This window comes from Bombus huntii, chromosome 5 (genome assembly GCF_024542735.1).
Source record: "Bombus huntii isolate Logan2020A chromosome 5, iyBomHunt1.1, whole genome shotgun sequence".
Classification (NCBI taxonomy): Eukaryota; Metazoa; Arthropoda; class Insecta; order Hymenoptera; family Apidae; genus Bombus; species Bombus huntii.
Window position 1 is genome coordinate 5,381,251 of NC_066242.1, and position 19,751 is coordinate 5,401,001.

General features: G+C 33.9%; 1 protein-coding gene across 6 annotated transcripts; it reads left to right on the plus strand.

The window, feature by feature from the left end:
* Nucleotides 1–1,788: 1,788 nt before the first annotated feature.
* On the plus strand, nt 1,789–19,453 carry LOC126865989 (lipid storage droplets surface-binding protein 2-like). 6 transcript variants are annotated; one of them, XM_050618993.1, is made up of 8 exons: nt 1,789–2,001; nt 2,067–2,811; nt 2,895–3,183; nt 3,309–3,494; nt 8,650–8,760; nt 9,931–10,116; nt 10,475–10,812; nt 10,887–19,453. In XM_050618993.1, the coding sequence occupies exons 2-5, from the start codon at nt 2,509–2,511 to the stop codon at nt 8,661–8,663; spliced, it is 792 nt and encodes a 263-aa protein (XP_050474950.1). In that variant the 5' UTR covers nt 1,789–2,001; nt 2,067–2,508; the 3' UTR covers nt 8,664–8,760; nt 9,931–10,116; nt 10,475–10,812; nt 10,887–19,453. The 6 variants fall into 6 exon arrangements, with proteins under 6 accessions (XP_050474950.1, XP_050474948.1, XP_050474947.1 ...); XM_050618991.1 differs by having other exon boundaries at nt 8,650–10,116; XM_050618990.1 differs by lacking the exon at nt 8,650–8,760 and having other exon boundaries at nt 9,287–10,116.
* Nucleotides 19,454–19,751: the final 298 nt, after the last annotated feature.

A 19,751-nucleotide genomic window follows, 5' to 3' on the forward strand; every position in this document is an offset into this window, starting at 1 on the left:
AGTATTATTATATTCATATAATTAATAATATATAATATTAAGATTCTTTAAAATGCCGCTTTTGTTTCTACCAGTGTGGAACTTTCTGCACACCACTGTAAGTATAAAGAGTGTAGTTGTATTATATTTTGCAAGCACATCAATGATATTTATATTTAATTATATTTTATATAATCTTATTCTATCCCAAATCACTTTAAAAGTAATTATTTATATGATTTTATGATATATTTTATATACATATGATTTTCAATCTATTTTATATAACGTTCTATACAGATACACAAATATTAATTAATTGTAATTTGAATGACTTTAAAGGCATATACATTTTCCGCATATTCAATATTTAATATTTAATACTTACCAATTCGATGTACCAATTTTATCTGCTAGTTGTTTCTTAAATGTTTTCTTTCATTACATTAATGATATTTTCTATAGTAATTTTCTGTTCATTGCAGATTCGGTGATGGCTCATTTTCAGATTCAGCAGTAGTCGGTGCTTTATCTATAGGTAAAGAATCCGGAGTTCAAATCTATTTGAAGTAAGTGAATTAATTAAATTATGAATTTCTAATGTTTGAATATAAATATTCTTCCAATTATGTATATATTTCGGAATTGCTTTCATTTTTTTTTTATTTGTCGATAAAATTATTTTCATATCCAAACAATTTTCTACCCACGTTCCAGTCTTTATATTTATAAAAACATGAATTTGCATAAAAAATATCTGCAGTCTATCACTTCTATCCAGGTATATTATATTTATAATGGTTCTAAATCTAAAATTGTTATTCTTTGATTCTATATCGATTTCAAAACTGTTCTAGAATCGATTTTCGTATCGATTTCACACTAATTGAAACGATTCGATATTGCGGTTGTAGATTGTTATATATATATATATATAATATAAAATATAATATATAATATAATATATATATAATATATATAATATAATAATATAATATATATATATATATATATATGATAATTATGAGAATATCTTTTTTGCAAAATCGTTATGAAAAAAGAGAACTATATAGTTATAAATTATAAATTGAATTATATAGCTTTCTTATAGCATAACTAATATTCGTTGATACAAATACTTCCTTTGAAACAGCAAAATCTTTGTCTTACCTTGCCAAATGGTTTTTATATGTTTACCATTTCTTATAACGACCGTCTTATTTGACTCAAATGCTACACGGTATCAATATCGTATTGTGCTACAGATATACAAAAATGTCCTCCAAATTTCTAATCATTTCAAAGAAAGCATTTCTCTGTACATATTAGCAAAAATTTTTCGTGTCATAAGATAAATCATATAAAATACATTTTACAATATTGTATAGTATCATTTAATATTTATAGGATTAATTTCCATTTATAAATATTATCATAGTTTACGATAATTTGCAACCACTGTTGTTAGGAAATTCTTGAAACTAATTCGTTTATAATGTACTCTTTGAAACTATACAACGTTTATTTGTTTAATTTTTATGCTACGAAACTAATTTTTTTCTAATTTTTTTTAATTTAGTGATTTAAAGGTGCATTATCTACCATACTTTTGAAAATAAGAATTGATTAGCAAACGTTTCTTTTATTTTTAATTACATTTCGAACTAGAAAAGTAGTGACTTACCCTTTCATCCTCTTAACTTCATATGAACTATAAAATATTTGAATGTTATCAATGTCTTGAGTATAAAAGTCGGTTAAAACAAGATGTACCACGCATGACTGTAAAGATGCGACAGTGGTGTCCTCATACGATTATTTAGCAGCGAATAGTAGCGTCGTATTGTAAAAAGCACTACAGTGTTATGATATTTCATAAGAGAAAGAGAAGTTATAACTGTCGTACTTGATTATTGAACAAATAAATTTCTCGGTGAAATAGATTGGATCAAGGTGTATGTTTAGTTATTGAAAGAAACGTGATAAATGTAAACAAAGTTTTATTGAAGTTGATTACATTGAGTAAGTGTCAAACAACCAATTTGTTAAGAAAAGTTAGAATAATTGGAATAATTTTTATATTACAGTTATGACAGATTTTTCTATAAATGACCTCATGTTATGCCATATGTTTCATAAAATGATTAATAAGTATTTTTCTGTGAATATGGTTCTTGTTTACTTAAATTATTCTATATCTCTTGTTGTTATTGATAAAAGTATATTTATAAGCAGTATAAAATTGAAAGAATAATATTAATACCACTGCAATGTAAAAGCATAAATCGATATGAATTTTATCAATTTATATTCAAGACTTGGAATATTCCAACTTTCAGTTTGCTTTGTATATGTTGTATATGATAACTATGTAATTGTAGATTATGGATATGCTAAACTAAGCAAATAACTATGCCACGCTAAGTTTTGTTTCCCTTTAACAAAATTATATGCTAACTTATGTTATAGATTTTGACTTTGTAAAAGATATTTACTTTATTGATAAAAATTCCATTATTGTTTATTAATATGGAAGCTGAATCATCAAAACACATATGTAAAATACAAGCTGTTAATCGCGCCCGTAAAATACCAAGTGTAAATTATTTATGGGATAAATCTACAGCAGTATATGGTCGTGTAAAAGATACAAATGTATTTGTACATTGGGCATTTAACACTATGGAGAACATAGTTAATACCATGGTTGAAAAGTCATTGCCAGTTGCTAAATTAATAGAAAAGCCTATTTGTACACTTGATAAGACATTATGTCAAGGAATTGATTATGTAGAAGTAAAATTACCCATAATAAAAGAAGAACCAAAGCAGGTTATATATATTTTAATATGTAGTTGTATTCATAGTCTTTTCTTCATAAAATCTACTTTTTCATATTGTATTAATTATTTTAGATAATAAACCGGACTAAGTCTCTTGTATCAGAACGTCTTAGACCAGCTGTTAAAACATTCACAGATTTAAAGAAGGGAACCAAACATAGAGTTAAAGTTATAAAGTTACACACTTATTACAAAGTTCATTATTTAAGAATGTATAGTTGGCAGCAGGCAGATAGAGTTATGTCAACTGAAACAGGAATTAGTATTTTAAAAACTGTTGACAGTACCACTGATTTCGTTGAATTAATATTGGATAAATACTTACCTATTCCTTCTGATGATTTTCACAATAATGAAACTGGTAAAATAGTACTTATGATATACTATAGTATTATAAAATATACGATATAGTATAGTATTATTAGTAAGAATATTAGCATTATTAACATTATCCTGTAATTAAAAATTATTGTTCATCCTTCGTAGAAAAGTTATGCAATGAAGATGCCAAACTTCATCACACTGTTGGGAGATTAAGTGAATTTAGTTCTCGTACTTCAAAACGTATTTACTTTGCTTTAATGGAATTGCAACATATTTATAGAATGGAAATTCGTTTGTTGATATCAGATATTATATGTATACTCTTATTATTCAAATACATACTGCATGGTGTGTAATATATATATGTATGCATGTATGTATGCATGTATGTATGCATGTATGTATGCATGTATGTATGTATGTATATATATACCACATACTGTATATGAAAATATACTTAATATGCAGTATATTTAAAATTGCATTTAAGCATTGTTGTGTACTTATAATAGTTTACAATAAAATATCAAATAATTCTATGATATATTAATCCAGGTATGCCTGAATCGTTATTATAATGTTTTTTGAAATAATATCCCTTCCACTTTTTCTTTCTTTATCTTTATTTGGTAGTTAAATTTTTATTTTTTTATTTTTTATGTTACATGAGAAAAATAATTTTTAAATAATACGTGTGCGTTTTTTATGATACGATGTTGTATGTGATATCAAGGCGAGTTTAATGACCTATGATAGTATGACCTGAAGTAATCTTAAGTAATAAGATATCAATGAGTCATTTCTGGATTCTGCTTACATTGCATATATAACGCTTTAATGCGTTGCAAATTTATATGTTTGTTTCGATTGAAATTCGAAAGTGTTGTCTAGTGAAGTAGAAATAAGAATAAATTTTCTTCAGTTCATATTCCACTTCTTCATTTTATGACGATATTTTCTAAAATTTTATCATTTTTATGAGAAGCCTTTTAATTCAACAGACTTCAATAAAGTATGAAGTTCTAACTATCGATCGTAATTTTTAAGTATACTGGGAATTGAAACGGTTATTATACGAGGAACGAATATTGGTACTAATTATTATGATTAATTTTACTTTTAGTAAAAGATAGGAAAGTCATTGATATCTTACTACTTAAGACCGCTTTTAATATACAAATGAATATTAATTTTGCAATCATATATACTCCTCATACTCATATTTTTTACTTTCAATAATAGTTGGAGTAATTTAAATTTACATGCTCATTGTAAATGAAACAGTCATATGTAATTATGAGAATCATTTATTTAATTTGTGAACATCTTATACGTTTTAAATTGTGTATTGTGTGAAAAATTATTACATAAGTTGTATAGTTTTGAAGAGGTCAACATTCGGCATCTTTGATTCAAGCAAGTTCTTTTATGTCAAAATATGATATGAAAGGCACGAATCATAAAATATTAATTTTCTAGAAAGGTTTTAATACAAATTTAATATCTAATATTCAATATTTGGTAAATCTTTTTAAATGGAATTTGAAAACAAATATAAATTTTGTATTTCTAGCGTTGCTACGTATCAAGACTGATATGAACGTATACACAGCCAAGGTTTTCGAATAAAAAGTTTCGAATTTCTAATTAGTACAGACGATCTGACATCTAATTAACATCGATAATCATTAGAAAACGTGAACTGTAAACAAATCGATGTTTGATTAACATCGACTGTTACTAAGAAGGAAGTCAATCTCGTCGAATATTGTTTTTAAAACTAATATTGCCGAAAAAATCTAATATTGTTACGACGATATTAATGTAAAATATGGTGGTCTATATATATCACAGTAACGTCAAGAAGATGGTTTTTATCGACATCCGGAATTTTGATTAAATACTGGAAGTTTTCAACCGTTTCACGAATCTCCAATTAAGCAGATCTATTTAAATCCCTTATTTATCTAATTAATCCTATTTAAATAATTATAATTATTCCATTTAGCATTCCTTATCGTATATATGCTACTTATATACGATATAAGTAGAAAAATCAAAGAAATGCTAAATTTTTATGGAAATATTGTCGAACTTTAAGCAGTTATAACTTCTTGAAAAGTAGCCTCCTTTTGAAAATTAAAGTCTGCTTTGTACGTAATAGAACCTTCCTGAGTTCATTTTATATTAAAAAATGGGGAGGAAAGGCGAGGCTGGATTCTTTTTCTTAATTTTACAAAATCAAGCAACTCAGCCATAGAACCTTGCTGAGTTTATCTTATATTAAAAAATGGGGAAAAGTGAAATTGGATTTTTTCTTAATTTTACAAAATCAAATAACTACGAAATTTAACCCTTTGTACTCCTCGTGTTTATTTACCACTGCCTACCAGCAACTCCGGCACATGTATGCAGCGGAGCGTCTAATACGATCCATCATGATAATATTTAAATTAATTTATTAATGATATTAACGACAAACCCAAATATATTTGTATAATATGACAATTACATATTATACATATTGTTATCCTCTCGCATGTGTAGATGTTCATCTGCCGAAAATGTACATATAAAGCATCGTTGTGTATTCGATGTATGTTCAGTATTCGATGCATTGTCTTGCCTAGGTCTTTGAAAGCTTATGTACTCTTCTGCGGTTTTCTGAAGAATGATTCCTTATTGTCACTATCTTTTATCGCTCCTGAGGTATTCTTCTCTACGCTGCAGCCCATGCTGTCCAACAAGAACTGTATAGATGTCTTCTTGACATCAATCTGTATCAATCTTCTTGTATCAATCTGTTATAACCTCCTCGATGTTGAAGTGGAACGTTTTCTCTGGAGCGTGGATTTATATCCACGTGTCATTGAGGGACATTTCATGTCATTCAGGCTCTTTTCATGTTACTTCGTGTCTTCACTTTCTGTAACCTAATTTACGAATTAGAATCACTCTTATATTTTCGGAGATTGTTCGTTGGTGTTCCATGATAAACTTTTTGTCATTCAATCATTAATACCCAATAATTAGTCTTCATGTCACTGCATTGTCCGTTTCAATGCTTATGCACAGGTAAGTCAAACAGATTCATTTCATGGTGCTATTCGTTTATACGGATGGGAAGCATGATTCAAGTGAAATAATTTTATTCAGCAAATATTGTCGCAACAAACTTTCTCTAGCTTAGTTTACGAGTTAGAAGGGCATCTATATTTATAAAGTCTGATCCTTAGTGTTCAATGATAAGTGTCTTCATTAGTCGACCGTTTAATACCCCATAATTAATCTTGTTTTCGATGAATTGTTTTCAATTCTTGTACGGCAAGAATATCTATAGTTTTTAATGGATACTTATAAATGCTTCACTTTTTATCTCATGTGTTACGGATTAATCATATCAATGAAATTCCAAATTATTTTGCATTATAATTTCACATTGTATACTGCAATTCTCCTGTCTATTCGGACATCCATTGGTCGTAGATATATATGTCGGGTTCACATTATGATTAGGATTAGGGGCGTGAAACGAATCTTCATTTGGATTACACATTGTTGTTATGCAATAGAGAAGACATTGACTAGTGCAAATATGATTATTACAGAATTTGACAAGTAACCGTGGTAATTAGATACTCGAGAAGCTAATGACAATGATCCTAGGTTCAATAACGAATCCGCGGTCAACGGGATAACAGAATACGCTTTCTTCCAAAGCCCAAGTCGTATTCGACTTGCTTGGCTACGGTGGAAGTATAACTAAACTAACTCTTTGTTAAAACGTGGAATATCCACCGAGCGTAAAGACGCTAAGTAACTCGCTAGTACGATTTCACGAGAGAATGACTTTCCGTCGCGATGCTGCTGCAGAGGAAAACTATGATGGGGTGTGTTTAAGGACACGAGATCATCGGATTCGTCGAGAGATGCCTTCGTTCGGAAAGTGAGGGAAATTGACGTTGCTGTTAATTGGTCAATTTCCATGTTGGTGGTTAGAGAAGGATGCTAGCCGCCCTTGAGGGAAAGTTGCTAGCGGAAAGCGTCGTTCGTGAGAAAAATAGATTTCCCCTATCTTCCCATAGTTGGGACAAAGACTGTTTGTCTGTTTGAAGGACTTTAGTTAACTAAATCCTAAGATTTGTAGCGGCTCCTCAGGCTAGCCGAACATGTACTGTGAAGATGCATCGACATCTGGTAATCATCTTGCCCGAAGAATAGGGTCTGTGTGTGGCGAGCCACGGGACACAAACCGTTGGAATGTTTACTGTCGCGTGCCGCTACAACTATTTCTTTTAAGGAGAGCTATGGAATTACATCATCCCTATGTTAGGTAAAAACATTCATCCCTTGACCGCGGCGAAGTTCAGCGACTGGTCGTCGCCTCTAGCCCAAGCTCATTACCATGAATCTCGAACAAATACAATCAGATTGAATGATGACAATTGTTTAATTACGCTTATGGTAGAATCTATATTACTGTGTTAAGGGATTTTCCCGAAGTTTCAAAGGGAAGGCTTCGATGTCCTTTCATCTCCGACATATATATCGATTTTCAGTATTCGGTGAACTGTCTTACTTAGGTCTCTGAAGGCTTATGCACTTTCTTAGCCGTGTCTTAGAAAATGACATCCTGTTTCCATGATTCTTTATCGTTCCTGAGGTGCAGGTACCATGATGTTTAACGAGGAACGGTATAGGTGTCTAATTCCATATATAAATCGGTTATAAATTCTTCAATTTTGAAGCGGTCTTCTTCGGATAGTGCAGGTTCACATATCTACACATCCGTCAGGCTTTTCATGTACGTGACACTTTCTCTAGTCTAGTTTCCGAATTAGAATCACGCTCATATTTCTGGGCATTGTTTGTTGGTGTTCGATGATAATATGATAAATGTCTTTGTCTTTCAATCGTTTAATATCCAACAACTAATCTTGGTCTCATTGAATTGTCCGCTTCAATTTTTGTGGAGCAGCAGATCAGACAGATTCATCTCTTAGTGACAACTCTGCTTATCCTTCCAAAGAAATAATATACTAGTGAAATAATTTTATTCAATCGAAATCAGGTTCTTTTGAACTATAATCAGGTTTTTTGATTGACAGACATTCAATTTCAACTAATACGGTTGTCAAACTTTCCCTACCTTAGTTTGCGAGTTAGAATCGTTCTCATATTTCTGGCGACCGTTTATTTTTTTATTCGACGATAATCGTTTTCGCCAATCGTTCATTTAATACCTCTTAGTTAATTTTCCAATTGGTTCAAACTATGGTTTATACGTTCCCATACCTTTATCAGCTTGGCCCTACTGTGATCAATGCAGCTAACCCTTCATAGTTTCGTTTACGAGGTAAAATCGCTTCCGTCTTTTTTTTGCGACCGTGTTCTTGGTATTGAATGATACGCGTTTTCTTCAGTCGTTCGTTTAATATTCATTTATTAATTTTATTACTGTTGAAAGTATGACTTTGGAAGTAGAATTTACACGTTTCCACAGGTTTGTTACTTTAGACGGGGGAAGTACATTTCTGGAGAGTGGAGATATAAGAGATTCACTTCTTGATTACGAAGGTCCTATCTGTTCGGAAAATAGAAAAAATATTTTTTCTGGGAAGAATCCTAGCGATGTCAAAATTGAAAGTTACTGTGTAGATGTAGATTTGAGTTCCGATTTTTCATGTCCTATGGTGTCTTGTTTGGACTCAGATGCTTCCTCAAACCTCGTCTGATATTGTTTCCGATTTGACATTTAACATGGAATTTTTTTCTGTTTCGAGTTTTCTCTCGTAGTAATAATGTCACATTCTCCAGAGTTCGGGATATCGGGAGTAGATAGTAACAAAATATGATTGGTGTACAAAGGTTAAGTATGCAAAGACAATTAATATAAAAAGACAATTAAAGTAAATTGCATCTGGAACACATTTCTCCTCATTTTTTAATTATCCAGCTGCCTACGTAAAGAATCGCAGAACATTATCAGAATATAGAATTATCAATTATCACAATATGACAGTTTCACTTAAACCCCCTGAATAATGATAATCCTATTAAACACGGATTACATTCGGAATCCTCAAGTAGAAATAACTGCAATTTTATCTACAATTATATGTAATGATGGGTTTGTTCAGGAACATGGAATAAGTAAGGGTTTATGATATTGCCGATCGGGCCCGAAGAGGGGTCTAGACCAAAAAAACTTGAAGGGCCGACAACGTCATGAACCATTCGACAAAAGAAGCAAATTGTTACCCTTCACTCCCTCTTTGAGTAATTAATAGCGGGGCAAAGGAGAGATTATGGCTCTTCTTGGGAATTTTTTGCACAGTCTACGACCAGATACTAAAGGTCAGTCGTCAAAAATAGTTATTTTTTGCTTTACGAAAATCACAGGTCATGGTCTAACCAGCGGACACAACATAACGATCGATATTCTGTATCATATCCAGAAGGGACAATCCCTTAATAACCACGCATTCAAAAGCTAATACAGTCCACACTGTGATAAACTCCCTGGCTTATACCTACTTTCGAATATTTGAACACGTACAGGGTTTACTAAAAAATGTGACTAGATGTCGCGATTATTTTGAATATTACAAAAGCAGTCAAACAGTCATTTAACACATTTTATTTTAAAATTCTGTATTGTTTTGGGATATAATGTAAATTTATTCCCTTGCTTCGTTAAATCAATCCTCAACCAATCAGAGAAAGGTGAGAACAAGGTGGTGAGAAAAAAATTGAATGATAGAAATGCTAAAAATCGGTTCATGTGATCGAAGTTGCGCAACATGAAAATTGAACGTGGCTACGGTGAAATAAACCCCACACTGAATATTTGAATAAATAAATATGCATTATCAAGAAGAGTGAGCGAGACAGATCGATCGATTTTTACGATGTGAAACGTGTGAAATACGCTTCCACCTTGAAAGACGATGAAAGTTAATAAATATAGGTATGTATAAACAATAGAATTTATTTTTAACACTTTAGTTTTTTTTATATGTTACAAAATTATTGAAATATTCGACAATATAGTATACAAAAAGCTAAAGTAAATGATTTCAAATTTTGTTATGAAACAGACTGAAATTAGTAGGCAAATTGAAATAATTGTAATCTTTAAAAAATAGTTATTTTATAATTTCGATCATCATTCATATTCCATTATTATCATGCATTTCATTACTGATATATAAATTACTAAATAATATTTTAAAACGTAAAAATTTTAAAACAATTAAGTGTGCAATCTGATAAATACGACTTAAACTCTCACATGTGTTTCTTGAGATTAATTACTAGTTTTGTAGGTTACGATCGATGTATGTGTTAATTTGTTATCGACAAACTATTGGATCGAAAAACAGCTGGATTAGGGACGAAGAAACTTGGTCGATGTCTGAAGCACTTCTGCAGACAATTTATTTATCCAATAGGAACGATGAAACTTTTTCAAACTTCAAGCTTTGTGAAAAATAACTCTGTCGAAAACGTCGTATTGAAACAATGGGATACGTCCAGTAGATAGACGATCCGTGGAAATAAAAAGTAACCGTAAGCCTGGGAAATGGACGCTTCTTACTACTTTAGCGATTTTCATTATTCGAACGATTTAGTCAAGTAATAAGTACGTATTTCCGTTAAAGAGGTAATTATAATTTTTTAAAGTATCAGAATAATATACTGTTTTCATATCAAATGCAACCAAATATCATATTTTAGGTGTTACGTTCAGCTTCATGGATTTTTCAATGCAAGATTGAAGAAACGCTGTTGAGTGCCGAAGCGTGCAGACGTGTGTCTAGTGCTCTGTGAAGTTCACAATACAACACGTGACGCCCATCCGTCGAAAGTGAATCGAAACAGACATAAACCAAGTGTTTCTAAACTTACTGGTCGAAAATCCAACGCTCCTAATCTCTAATCCGAATCATAGCCTCTCGACTAGTTATTTCAAATTGAATTAACTAGCTCGAAGATGGCCCAAGTATCTCGATCAGGCTCTCTTGAGCAAAACCATAACTGCACCGCTCTATCTCCTCCGTGGCAAAAGGACAATATATCCCTCCTTTCAAACGACACTAAAAACATAAAAAAACGTAAGCTAGAAACAGTTAAAATAAACGCAAACACTAGCCAGAACGAACAGTCAATAAGCCGTGTAACCACTTACAATAGATTCGCAATATTAGAATCCACAAACGACTCCATGGACGTATAAATTTGTTAATACTAATAATTTGTAAGTTATGAGTTGCAAAATCTCTAATAATATTGATTCAATTCTGCAAAAGAACCCAAGAGGAAGTCTTCCAAAGCACGGCTCGCTACATTGTCATCCACACGGAAAGCCTGACTGACATGTGAATACGTGTGAACAGAGCAATCGTTGATTGCAATTACGCTACGTCATGCCAAACTCGTAGGACGAGCAATTCGATCAACTAATAAGCAATATTTTGTAATTTCTCTTACATAAAACTGTACTAAAAAGCAAAACATATGCACGTATGATATTGATCAAATGTAAGATAAGTTTTCTTAGTGCATCCAAATAGTATACCGAGTCACAGCAATTACGTACCTCAATAGAATGCTATCTCGATCAGTTCCTTAAAAATTATAAATCAAACTTCGCTAGAAATAGGTATACAAAATATTATACTGCTTTCGACACTTCATTGCATATTGTATCCGCTGTTTTTCACTTCTCAATTGAAAACTGCAGAAATCTCAGTGTTTTGTCAATTGAGAATACTTTTTTCAATGTCATTCAATTTTTGTAAACTATCTATGTCATACGTTTTATGTCATACATATTATGTTACGTTTAGGATTGTTAATCTTTACCTTTTTAGAAAATATGAGAAATTCATCCACAGTCAAGGGTCATCATGGTCCTGCACTGGTGTCATGCGAACGTGATTTAAACCTCTGAAAATACTGCTTAGACCTCGAGGCAGTTCCAATTACCCCGCTACGTTGTACGCGATATTAGTTGGATGTTGACATTAGCCTTGATAAAATCTCTCGACAGCTTGTAGCTAGTCCGCTTATTATTCATTACACTTTCAAGTGCGGTGAAGCTTCGCCGGTAGGAGGGAACAAGTCTGTCGCGTGAATATCCACGTGTCGTTTTCTATGGAAGGTGGTTAAGATAACTGATATGTGCGTAATTCGTACAGTTACGCATATTTATTCCACTTTCTGGGATAAACGAATATTATATGTCTCATTACTACGAAATATTCTTTTCTTCGATAGTTCGATATTATATTTGATATGAAAATTTGATATTATATTTGATAACGTGTAAATGTAATTGCTAAGAAATTGAAAACAATTTATTGCGATTGTTTAAAATATTTAAATTACACGAAAATATTTACACACACATAATTTAGTTTTTTCACACTGCTTAAAAATAGTGTGTAGAGGATTGATCTTATCAGATATCACGAAATACAGATTACTGTTTGTGAGCAATTTATTTAAGATATTAATTCGACACAAAACACAAGTCCAGATATAATAACTTTCGCGAAATAAATACGCGCAGTCTCAAGAAACTCCGTATATACGTCTGATGCGTCTGTATGCTTATACTGCGATCGCTGAACTTCCTCGCTCGTCATTTCGTTTGTTTATTTATACTGGTCGGGGGACAGTCGGAAAGTTTGAACTTGATTGCGTTTGACGGTTGAAAGTAGCGGCGACATTGTTTTGCTCGGAGTTCATTACTCCTTGCAATACCTGTGACCTAACGGTCATGATACTCCGAAACAAAACAACAACAGGATTTGAATTTGTCCTGCTCGCGTGCCGCTATAAGTGTAATCAAATGGATATTTCAATATTGCCCGAGCAGCCGAGCTAACTGGACGTGCAAAGTAGTGCTTCAGAAAAGTGCGGCAAGTGGGGAAGAGAAATTTAAGAACGGTTACGCCTATAGCCAAACGGAGGAAACCCGTGTCTTCTATTAAGAAGACTAGCAAACCTACCATAAAAGATATTGCACCAATAAAAATTATAAACAAAAAAGATCAATACTACATATACAAAACAACAGATACATCAAAAACAAGTCAACAAACAAACCAAGGACAGGACTGCTCAGCCACAATTGAAGTTGACATGGAAATCAACAAAGTAACAACTCAACAGGACGAAAGCTGGAAGGTAGCCAGCTATAACAAAAAAAGAAAAATAACAGGTAATCTAGATACGGAAAAGCAGCGATGGCTGCAAGAATTACCGCTAAGAAACTCCTTCAGCTCGCTAACAGAAGAATTAGACGACGGCCCAACAAGCAATACCACAGCTCAATCAACACACATTACAAAACCTCCACCAATATTTGTTGAGGCGCAAATAATAGACCCGCTTATTGATCAACTAAACAATATAGTTGGAAAGGATAATTACACAATAAAACAAACAAAATTAGAACAGGTAAAAATCCAAACAAACACACCAGAAAATTATAGGAAAGTTATAAAAGAATTAAGGGGGAAAAATGCTATATACCACACGTACCAGCTCAAAACGGAAAGGAGCTACAAAGTAGTTATAAGAGGACTGCATCCAAAAATTAACACAAAAAAACTAAGTGACGAATTAGCAAATATTGGCCACTAAACAAGAACTATAAACAATATTACAAGGTACGATACGAAGCAACCACTACCGCTATTCTTAATAGAGCTAGAACCTAAAAATAATAACAAGGAAATTTTCGATAAAAAAAATTTTAAACACATTAATTACAGTCGAGCCACCCAGGCACAAAAAAGACATACCACAATGCATGAGGTGTCAACAATATGGACACACTAAAAATTACTGCAACAGGAACCCGGCGTGTGTCAAATGCGCAGGAAAGCACCTTACAGTGAACTGCCCACACACGGGAAAAATAAATGATGTAAAATGTTACAATTGCGGTGGAAATCACCCAGCTAGTTACAAAGGCTGTTTAGTAAGAAAACAACTTCAAGGTAAACTTTTTCCGCCGCTTCGTAACAGGATATACACTAACTCTCACACACATCAGGATAGCACAGTAACTGAAACATCAACAAACATACAACATGTAATGAACATCAACCATAATAATACCAACACCTTTGGTAGTCGAAGCTACGCGCAAGTAGCCAAACAGTCAACACCCTTAGATAATCAAATCCAGAACAATAACATCAACGACGCTACAGAAATCAAAGAACTGATAAAGCTATTCATTAAAAACACGGAAATGTTAGCAAAAATGATAAGTGAACAAAACGCAATCCTTAAACAGCAAACGCAACAAATCACACTCATGCTACAGCTACTCACAAACACGCTAAGCAAAAAATAAAAGTGGACACGCTTAAAATAACAGCCTGGAACTCTAACGGCCTACAACAAAAGGCCCTAGAAACTAAAACATTCCTGTACAACAATAATATCGATATACTACTTGTTTCAGAAACACACTTCACTATAAAAAACTATTTAAAAATACCGTACTACACCATATATGATACCAAGCATCCCTCAGGAAAAGCACACGGAGGGACCGCAGTAATAATAAGAAACGACATTAAACATCATTTACACAGTCAAGTTTGTAAGGAATATATCCAAGCAACCACCGTTACAGTACAAACTAGCAGCAACTATTTACAGTTGTCAGCAGTATATGTGCCACCGCGACACAAAATTACATCACAAATGTGGGAAGACTACTTCCGACACTTAGGTGACAAGTATATTGCAGCGGGAGACTATAACTCAAAGCACACACTATGGAGATCAAGAATCACCATACCTCGAGGCAGAACCTTGGAAAAATACATTAGAAATAATAACCTCACTATATTATCCACAGGAAGACCGACATACTGGCCGACAGACCTGAGCAAAATACCTGACCTGCTAGACTTTGCAGTTACAAAGGGACTAAACGCAAATAAACTAAACATAGCACCCAGCCTCGAGCTTACCTCCGACCATACGCCCATTATAATTACATACAGAAACAAACCAATACTTTACAGCAGCACAGAGAAGCTATGCAATAAAACCACCAAATGGCAAATATTCAAAGAAATAATAGAGAGCAAAATCAGCTGCAACATCCCACTGAAAACACCTGAACACATCGATCAAGCAGTAACAACACTCACAGAAACTATCCAAGAAGCAGCAAGGGCAACCACTATACCTGAAACAACCAACAGACAAACAAAAACAGCTCCACTAGACATCCTCGAAAAAATTAGAGAAAAAAGAAAAGCGAAAGCAAAATGGCAAAAACACAGAACAAAAGAAAACAAAAAACACCTAAACAAACTCACAAAAGAAATAAAAAACAAAATAAAAGAGCACAACAACAACGAGTTCACAAAGTTCATCGAGTCACTATCTGCTCACGAGAACTACAACTACTCCCTAGCCACAAAAAGCCACAAAAAAAATAAAGAAGACAACAAAAATGGTATCAGCAATCAGAAGAGCAGACAACACATGGGCAAGAAGCAACGAAGAGCAAGCTGAAGAATTTTCCAACCACCTATGCAACACATTCACCCCACACAACATCAACAACAGCAACCACAATAGTCATACGGACGAGGATGCGCTAACTACTAGTACACCAACTGACAATCACTACACCATACCCAAAGCAACAGCACAAGAAATGAGAAACATAATTGAGAAAACAAAAAACAATAAAGCACTAGGAATCGACCTAATTAACAGCAAAATCTTGAAAAACCTTCCGCCAAAAGCGATAAGACAAATCACAATAATAGTAAACGCAATATTAAAAAAAGAAATGGATCGTACATTTTACGTGGTTTTCTTGTGTTATTTACTTTTAATTTTTTGTCTCGAATCGAGGCGAAATAATACTTCGAGCTTTGCTTATTAAAACTAGCCTGATGTGTCTGCTTCTTCAAGGATATATTCGATGATTGAAACGTTATTGGATCTCATCCAATATCGGAACCGTTAGAATAGTGCTTGAGAGACACACTTGGAGTAAAGTGCCGTACATTGGTGGTGCTTGAGAGGCACACTTGGAGCGTTAAAAGTTAAGTCAAATACGGATTTTCTTTTTTTTTTTAATTTATTTACATTTTACAATTTGTCCAGTAGGACATTTGGTAAAATATTATAGCTTAGTGGTATAATAATATAACATGTGGATGGCTACCCCCAGTGGGATACCATCTTCGAATTTGATTGATTTATTTCTTTAGTGTGGTGAGTGTTTGTATGTTAGGTTATGTCCTTTGTGAGATCTGTTGGGCGTTTCCTTTTTAGTCTTCTTTTTATGAAATACGGATGAGCAGTTCTGTCCGAGCAGCCGAGCTAAACGGACGTGTAAAACAGTGCTTCAGAGAAAGTGCGGTAAGTGGGGAAAAGAAAGCTACGAACGTCAACGCCCATAGCCAAATGGTGGAAAATCCATGTCTTCTACTGATAAGATTATTATTACTAAATCCAAAATATACAAATACAAATATACAAATACAAATATATCAAATCCAAGCCAATCACTAAACGAAGAACAGGAGTGCTCAGCTATAAATTTTTTTTTGTTTTTTTTATTTTATTAATTACATTAACAATTTGTCCAGTTTGGACATTTGGTAGAATTTTTTAGCTGTTTGATTATCATGTGGGTGGCTACCCCCAGCGGAATACCATCTTCGTGTTTGTTGGGTTGTGTCCTTTATGAGGTCTGCTGGGTGTCTCCTTTTCAGTCCTCTATCCATGTTTGAGGCGTTGATCGTTTCCGCAGCTAGCCGGCTTGGGTGTGTTCCTATTCTTTCTTTATATTTTCCTGCGTGTCTGTTAATTTCCTCTTTGACCGTTGGTATTCCCAGGTCCTTGCGTATATCCTCGTTTCTAACGTACCATGGGGCGTTTACTATTGTTCTAAGAATTTTAGCTTGTACTATCTCTATTTTGTTTACATGGCTCATTGCTGCTATCCCCCATAGTGGTATTCTGTACGTCCAGATTGGTTTTATGATCGCTTTGTATATTTTTAATTTATTTTCTATACTTAATTTGGATTTTCGACTTGTTAGCCAGTGCATTTGTCTCCTTGTTGTCTGTATTTTGTCTATTATTGATTTAGTATGCTGTTTCCATGTGAGTTGTATTTCTAAGTGGAGTTTCTAAGTATGTGCGTGCCGTTCAGTAGGATGTTTGGTGGTATCTGTTTTCGCAGTGTGACTGTAATATGGTTGTATTTATCGGGGTTTGCTTTTATTTGTTTATCTTGCAGCCACTTTTCTATTTTTGTGATATGTTCTTGTAGTAATTTGACTGCTGTTTCTGGGTTAGTGTGCCTGACTAGTACTGCTGTGTCGTCCGCGAATGTCAGTATTTTGCTATTGGTAGTTGTTGGTATGTTGGCCGTGTATAGTGTGTATAGTATCGGTCCTAAGAAGCTTCCTTGCGGAACCCCTGCCTTGATGTCTTTGACTTCAGAGTATGTGTGCTTGATTTTTATTACGAAGGTTCTGCTGCTTAAGTAAGATTTTATTAATTGGTATATTTGATCCGGGAATTGTTTCCTGATTGTTTGTAGTAGGCTTTCGTGGTTTATTTTGTCAAATGCTTTCTCTATGTCCATAAAGAGGGCTGTACAGTATTGTTTGTTTTCTAATGCTAGTATTATTTCGTTGATGAGCCTGTGCATTTGCTCTATAGTGGAGTATTTGTTTCTGAATATATTATTAAATAATATAATGAATTAAATAATATAATAATATAATGAAATAATATTAGAAACATCTAAATATGACGAGTCAGTGACGTTCGTTTTATTGTCCAAGGCTTAAACAAAGAATCGACAGTAGTTATTTGCAAAGTGTGAAACAGTGGAAGGGGGGATGCAATGCTGACACAAGCACCACAGTGCTCAGACGAGGAGGGTTCTTCGTCTCGCCATTTCCAATCCCTCTTACGCTTAGCGACGTCATCCAACCAACACTAACGGACTATGAACGTTCTCCTTTACACGTACCTACACACAGAAACATCGTTACCTGTACACAATACGCGTACCGCAAGTCTGGCTCAGCCACTTTCAGACACCTTAGAATTAACGCGGTGATTTCGAGTACCCTGGGGAATTCTTTGCTCGCCCGCCAGCTACGCCTTCTTCTTACAAGCTTACGGTCCCGGGCTGAAGCTTTATTGGACTGTTGTGCTTGCCAGTCGAAACCGATTTACGAATATTTTTTCGCGGAGAATACGCGCTACGTCTTTCGTCGAGGGTAACGACCGCTGTTTAGTTGACTCTGTTTCATTATAAGTCGAATCTGTTTGATGTAATCCTTTCGATGGCTCCTTTTAGATAATTTAGGGGAGGGGGGGTCAGACGATTTGTTGTTTAAAAAGATTGTGAACTTAACAAGTGTCATCAAATAACGCATTAATATTCTATTAACGATGCACATGAAACAGTCACGAAATTTTGCAGTGTTATCTGTTCGGAGGATAGTGATAATCGTACTCTTGTTAATGTATTTTGCGTTAAATCGATATCTCAATTTGTTTTGAAGATATAGTACTGCAAAGTTGTATAATAGACGTATATCTAAGTCTATAGCCTTCGGCGGTCTGACCTACAGTTTTTCCAGGAAACGCACGTGCTTAGCTCATTTGCATCATGGCCCTACTTAAGAGGACTGGTCCCTATCACCGCGTGCGGTCGGTTGTAGATGCAGTAAATGACATCCGACTTCTTCATGGAGTTTGTCGAAAATTTACTGTTCAAAACGATTGGTAGACAATGTTACTCCGCAAACATCGCATCTTACATTCTTTATAACAGAGGAAAAAGAAAAAATTATTTATTTAAAAAAATAAGAAATAAGAAATGAAATCATATTATTTCTCGTGGAATTCTTTAAAATGGTCAATACAATAAACTGATATAGGCGAGATGCTGACAAACGGGTCAAACGTGATCTCTCACATCTGAAGAATACTTAGCGACTGAAATAAGAAGCAGTCGCAGCGCGTGTAATAATCCGCGCTTGGTGATAGAAGACAGTCGCAGCGCGCGGATTAACCCCTTCCCGTGACCAGACTGATGCTCGTAAACTGGAACTAACATTCAGTCACGATCGTAACGGGCAAAAAACAGTCCGCGAGCTCGGCTTGTTATGTCAGACTCGCGATATTCATGTTTGGGCTAAAATCTTCATCGCGAGTCTGACTCGATAAAGTACGGGAAGGGGTTAATCCGCGCTTGGATGCAAATGGGCTAGTAATAGTAATAAAAAAGAACACACTGTCCGTTACTGATCATATTAGCCAGATTATGGTTGGTCAGTGACGCGATGCAAGTGAGAAACCTGAGAGTACGAGAGAGATAGCGACGGAAAATTATCGAAGAATTCGTTTCTTTTCAAGCGATGATATCTCAGCAACGAATAGCCGGATCGAAATGAAACGAAAAGCATTTTACAGGAAAAGGTTTACTTACTTTGATAGCTGCAACTTAATTTAAAGATTTTCATTAGATTTGCAATGGTAATTGTTTAAATTTTTAGCAGTTTTAATAGGTTACTT

Coding starts and splice junctions, on each gene's coding strand:
- LOC126865989 (XM_050618988.1), top strand. CDS start 2,509: ATGGAAGCTGAATCATCAAAACACATATGTAAAATACAAGCTGTTAAT. Junction 3,184..3,308: donor TTTTCACAATAATGAAACTG/GTAAAATAGTAC, acceptor CATCCTTCGTAG/AAAAGTTATGCAATGAAGAT. Junction 3,495..18,004: donor ATTCAAATACATACTGCATG/GTGTGTAATATA, acceptor TTATTGTCCAAG/GCTTAAACAAAGAATCGACA.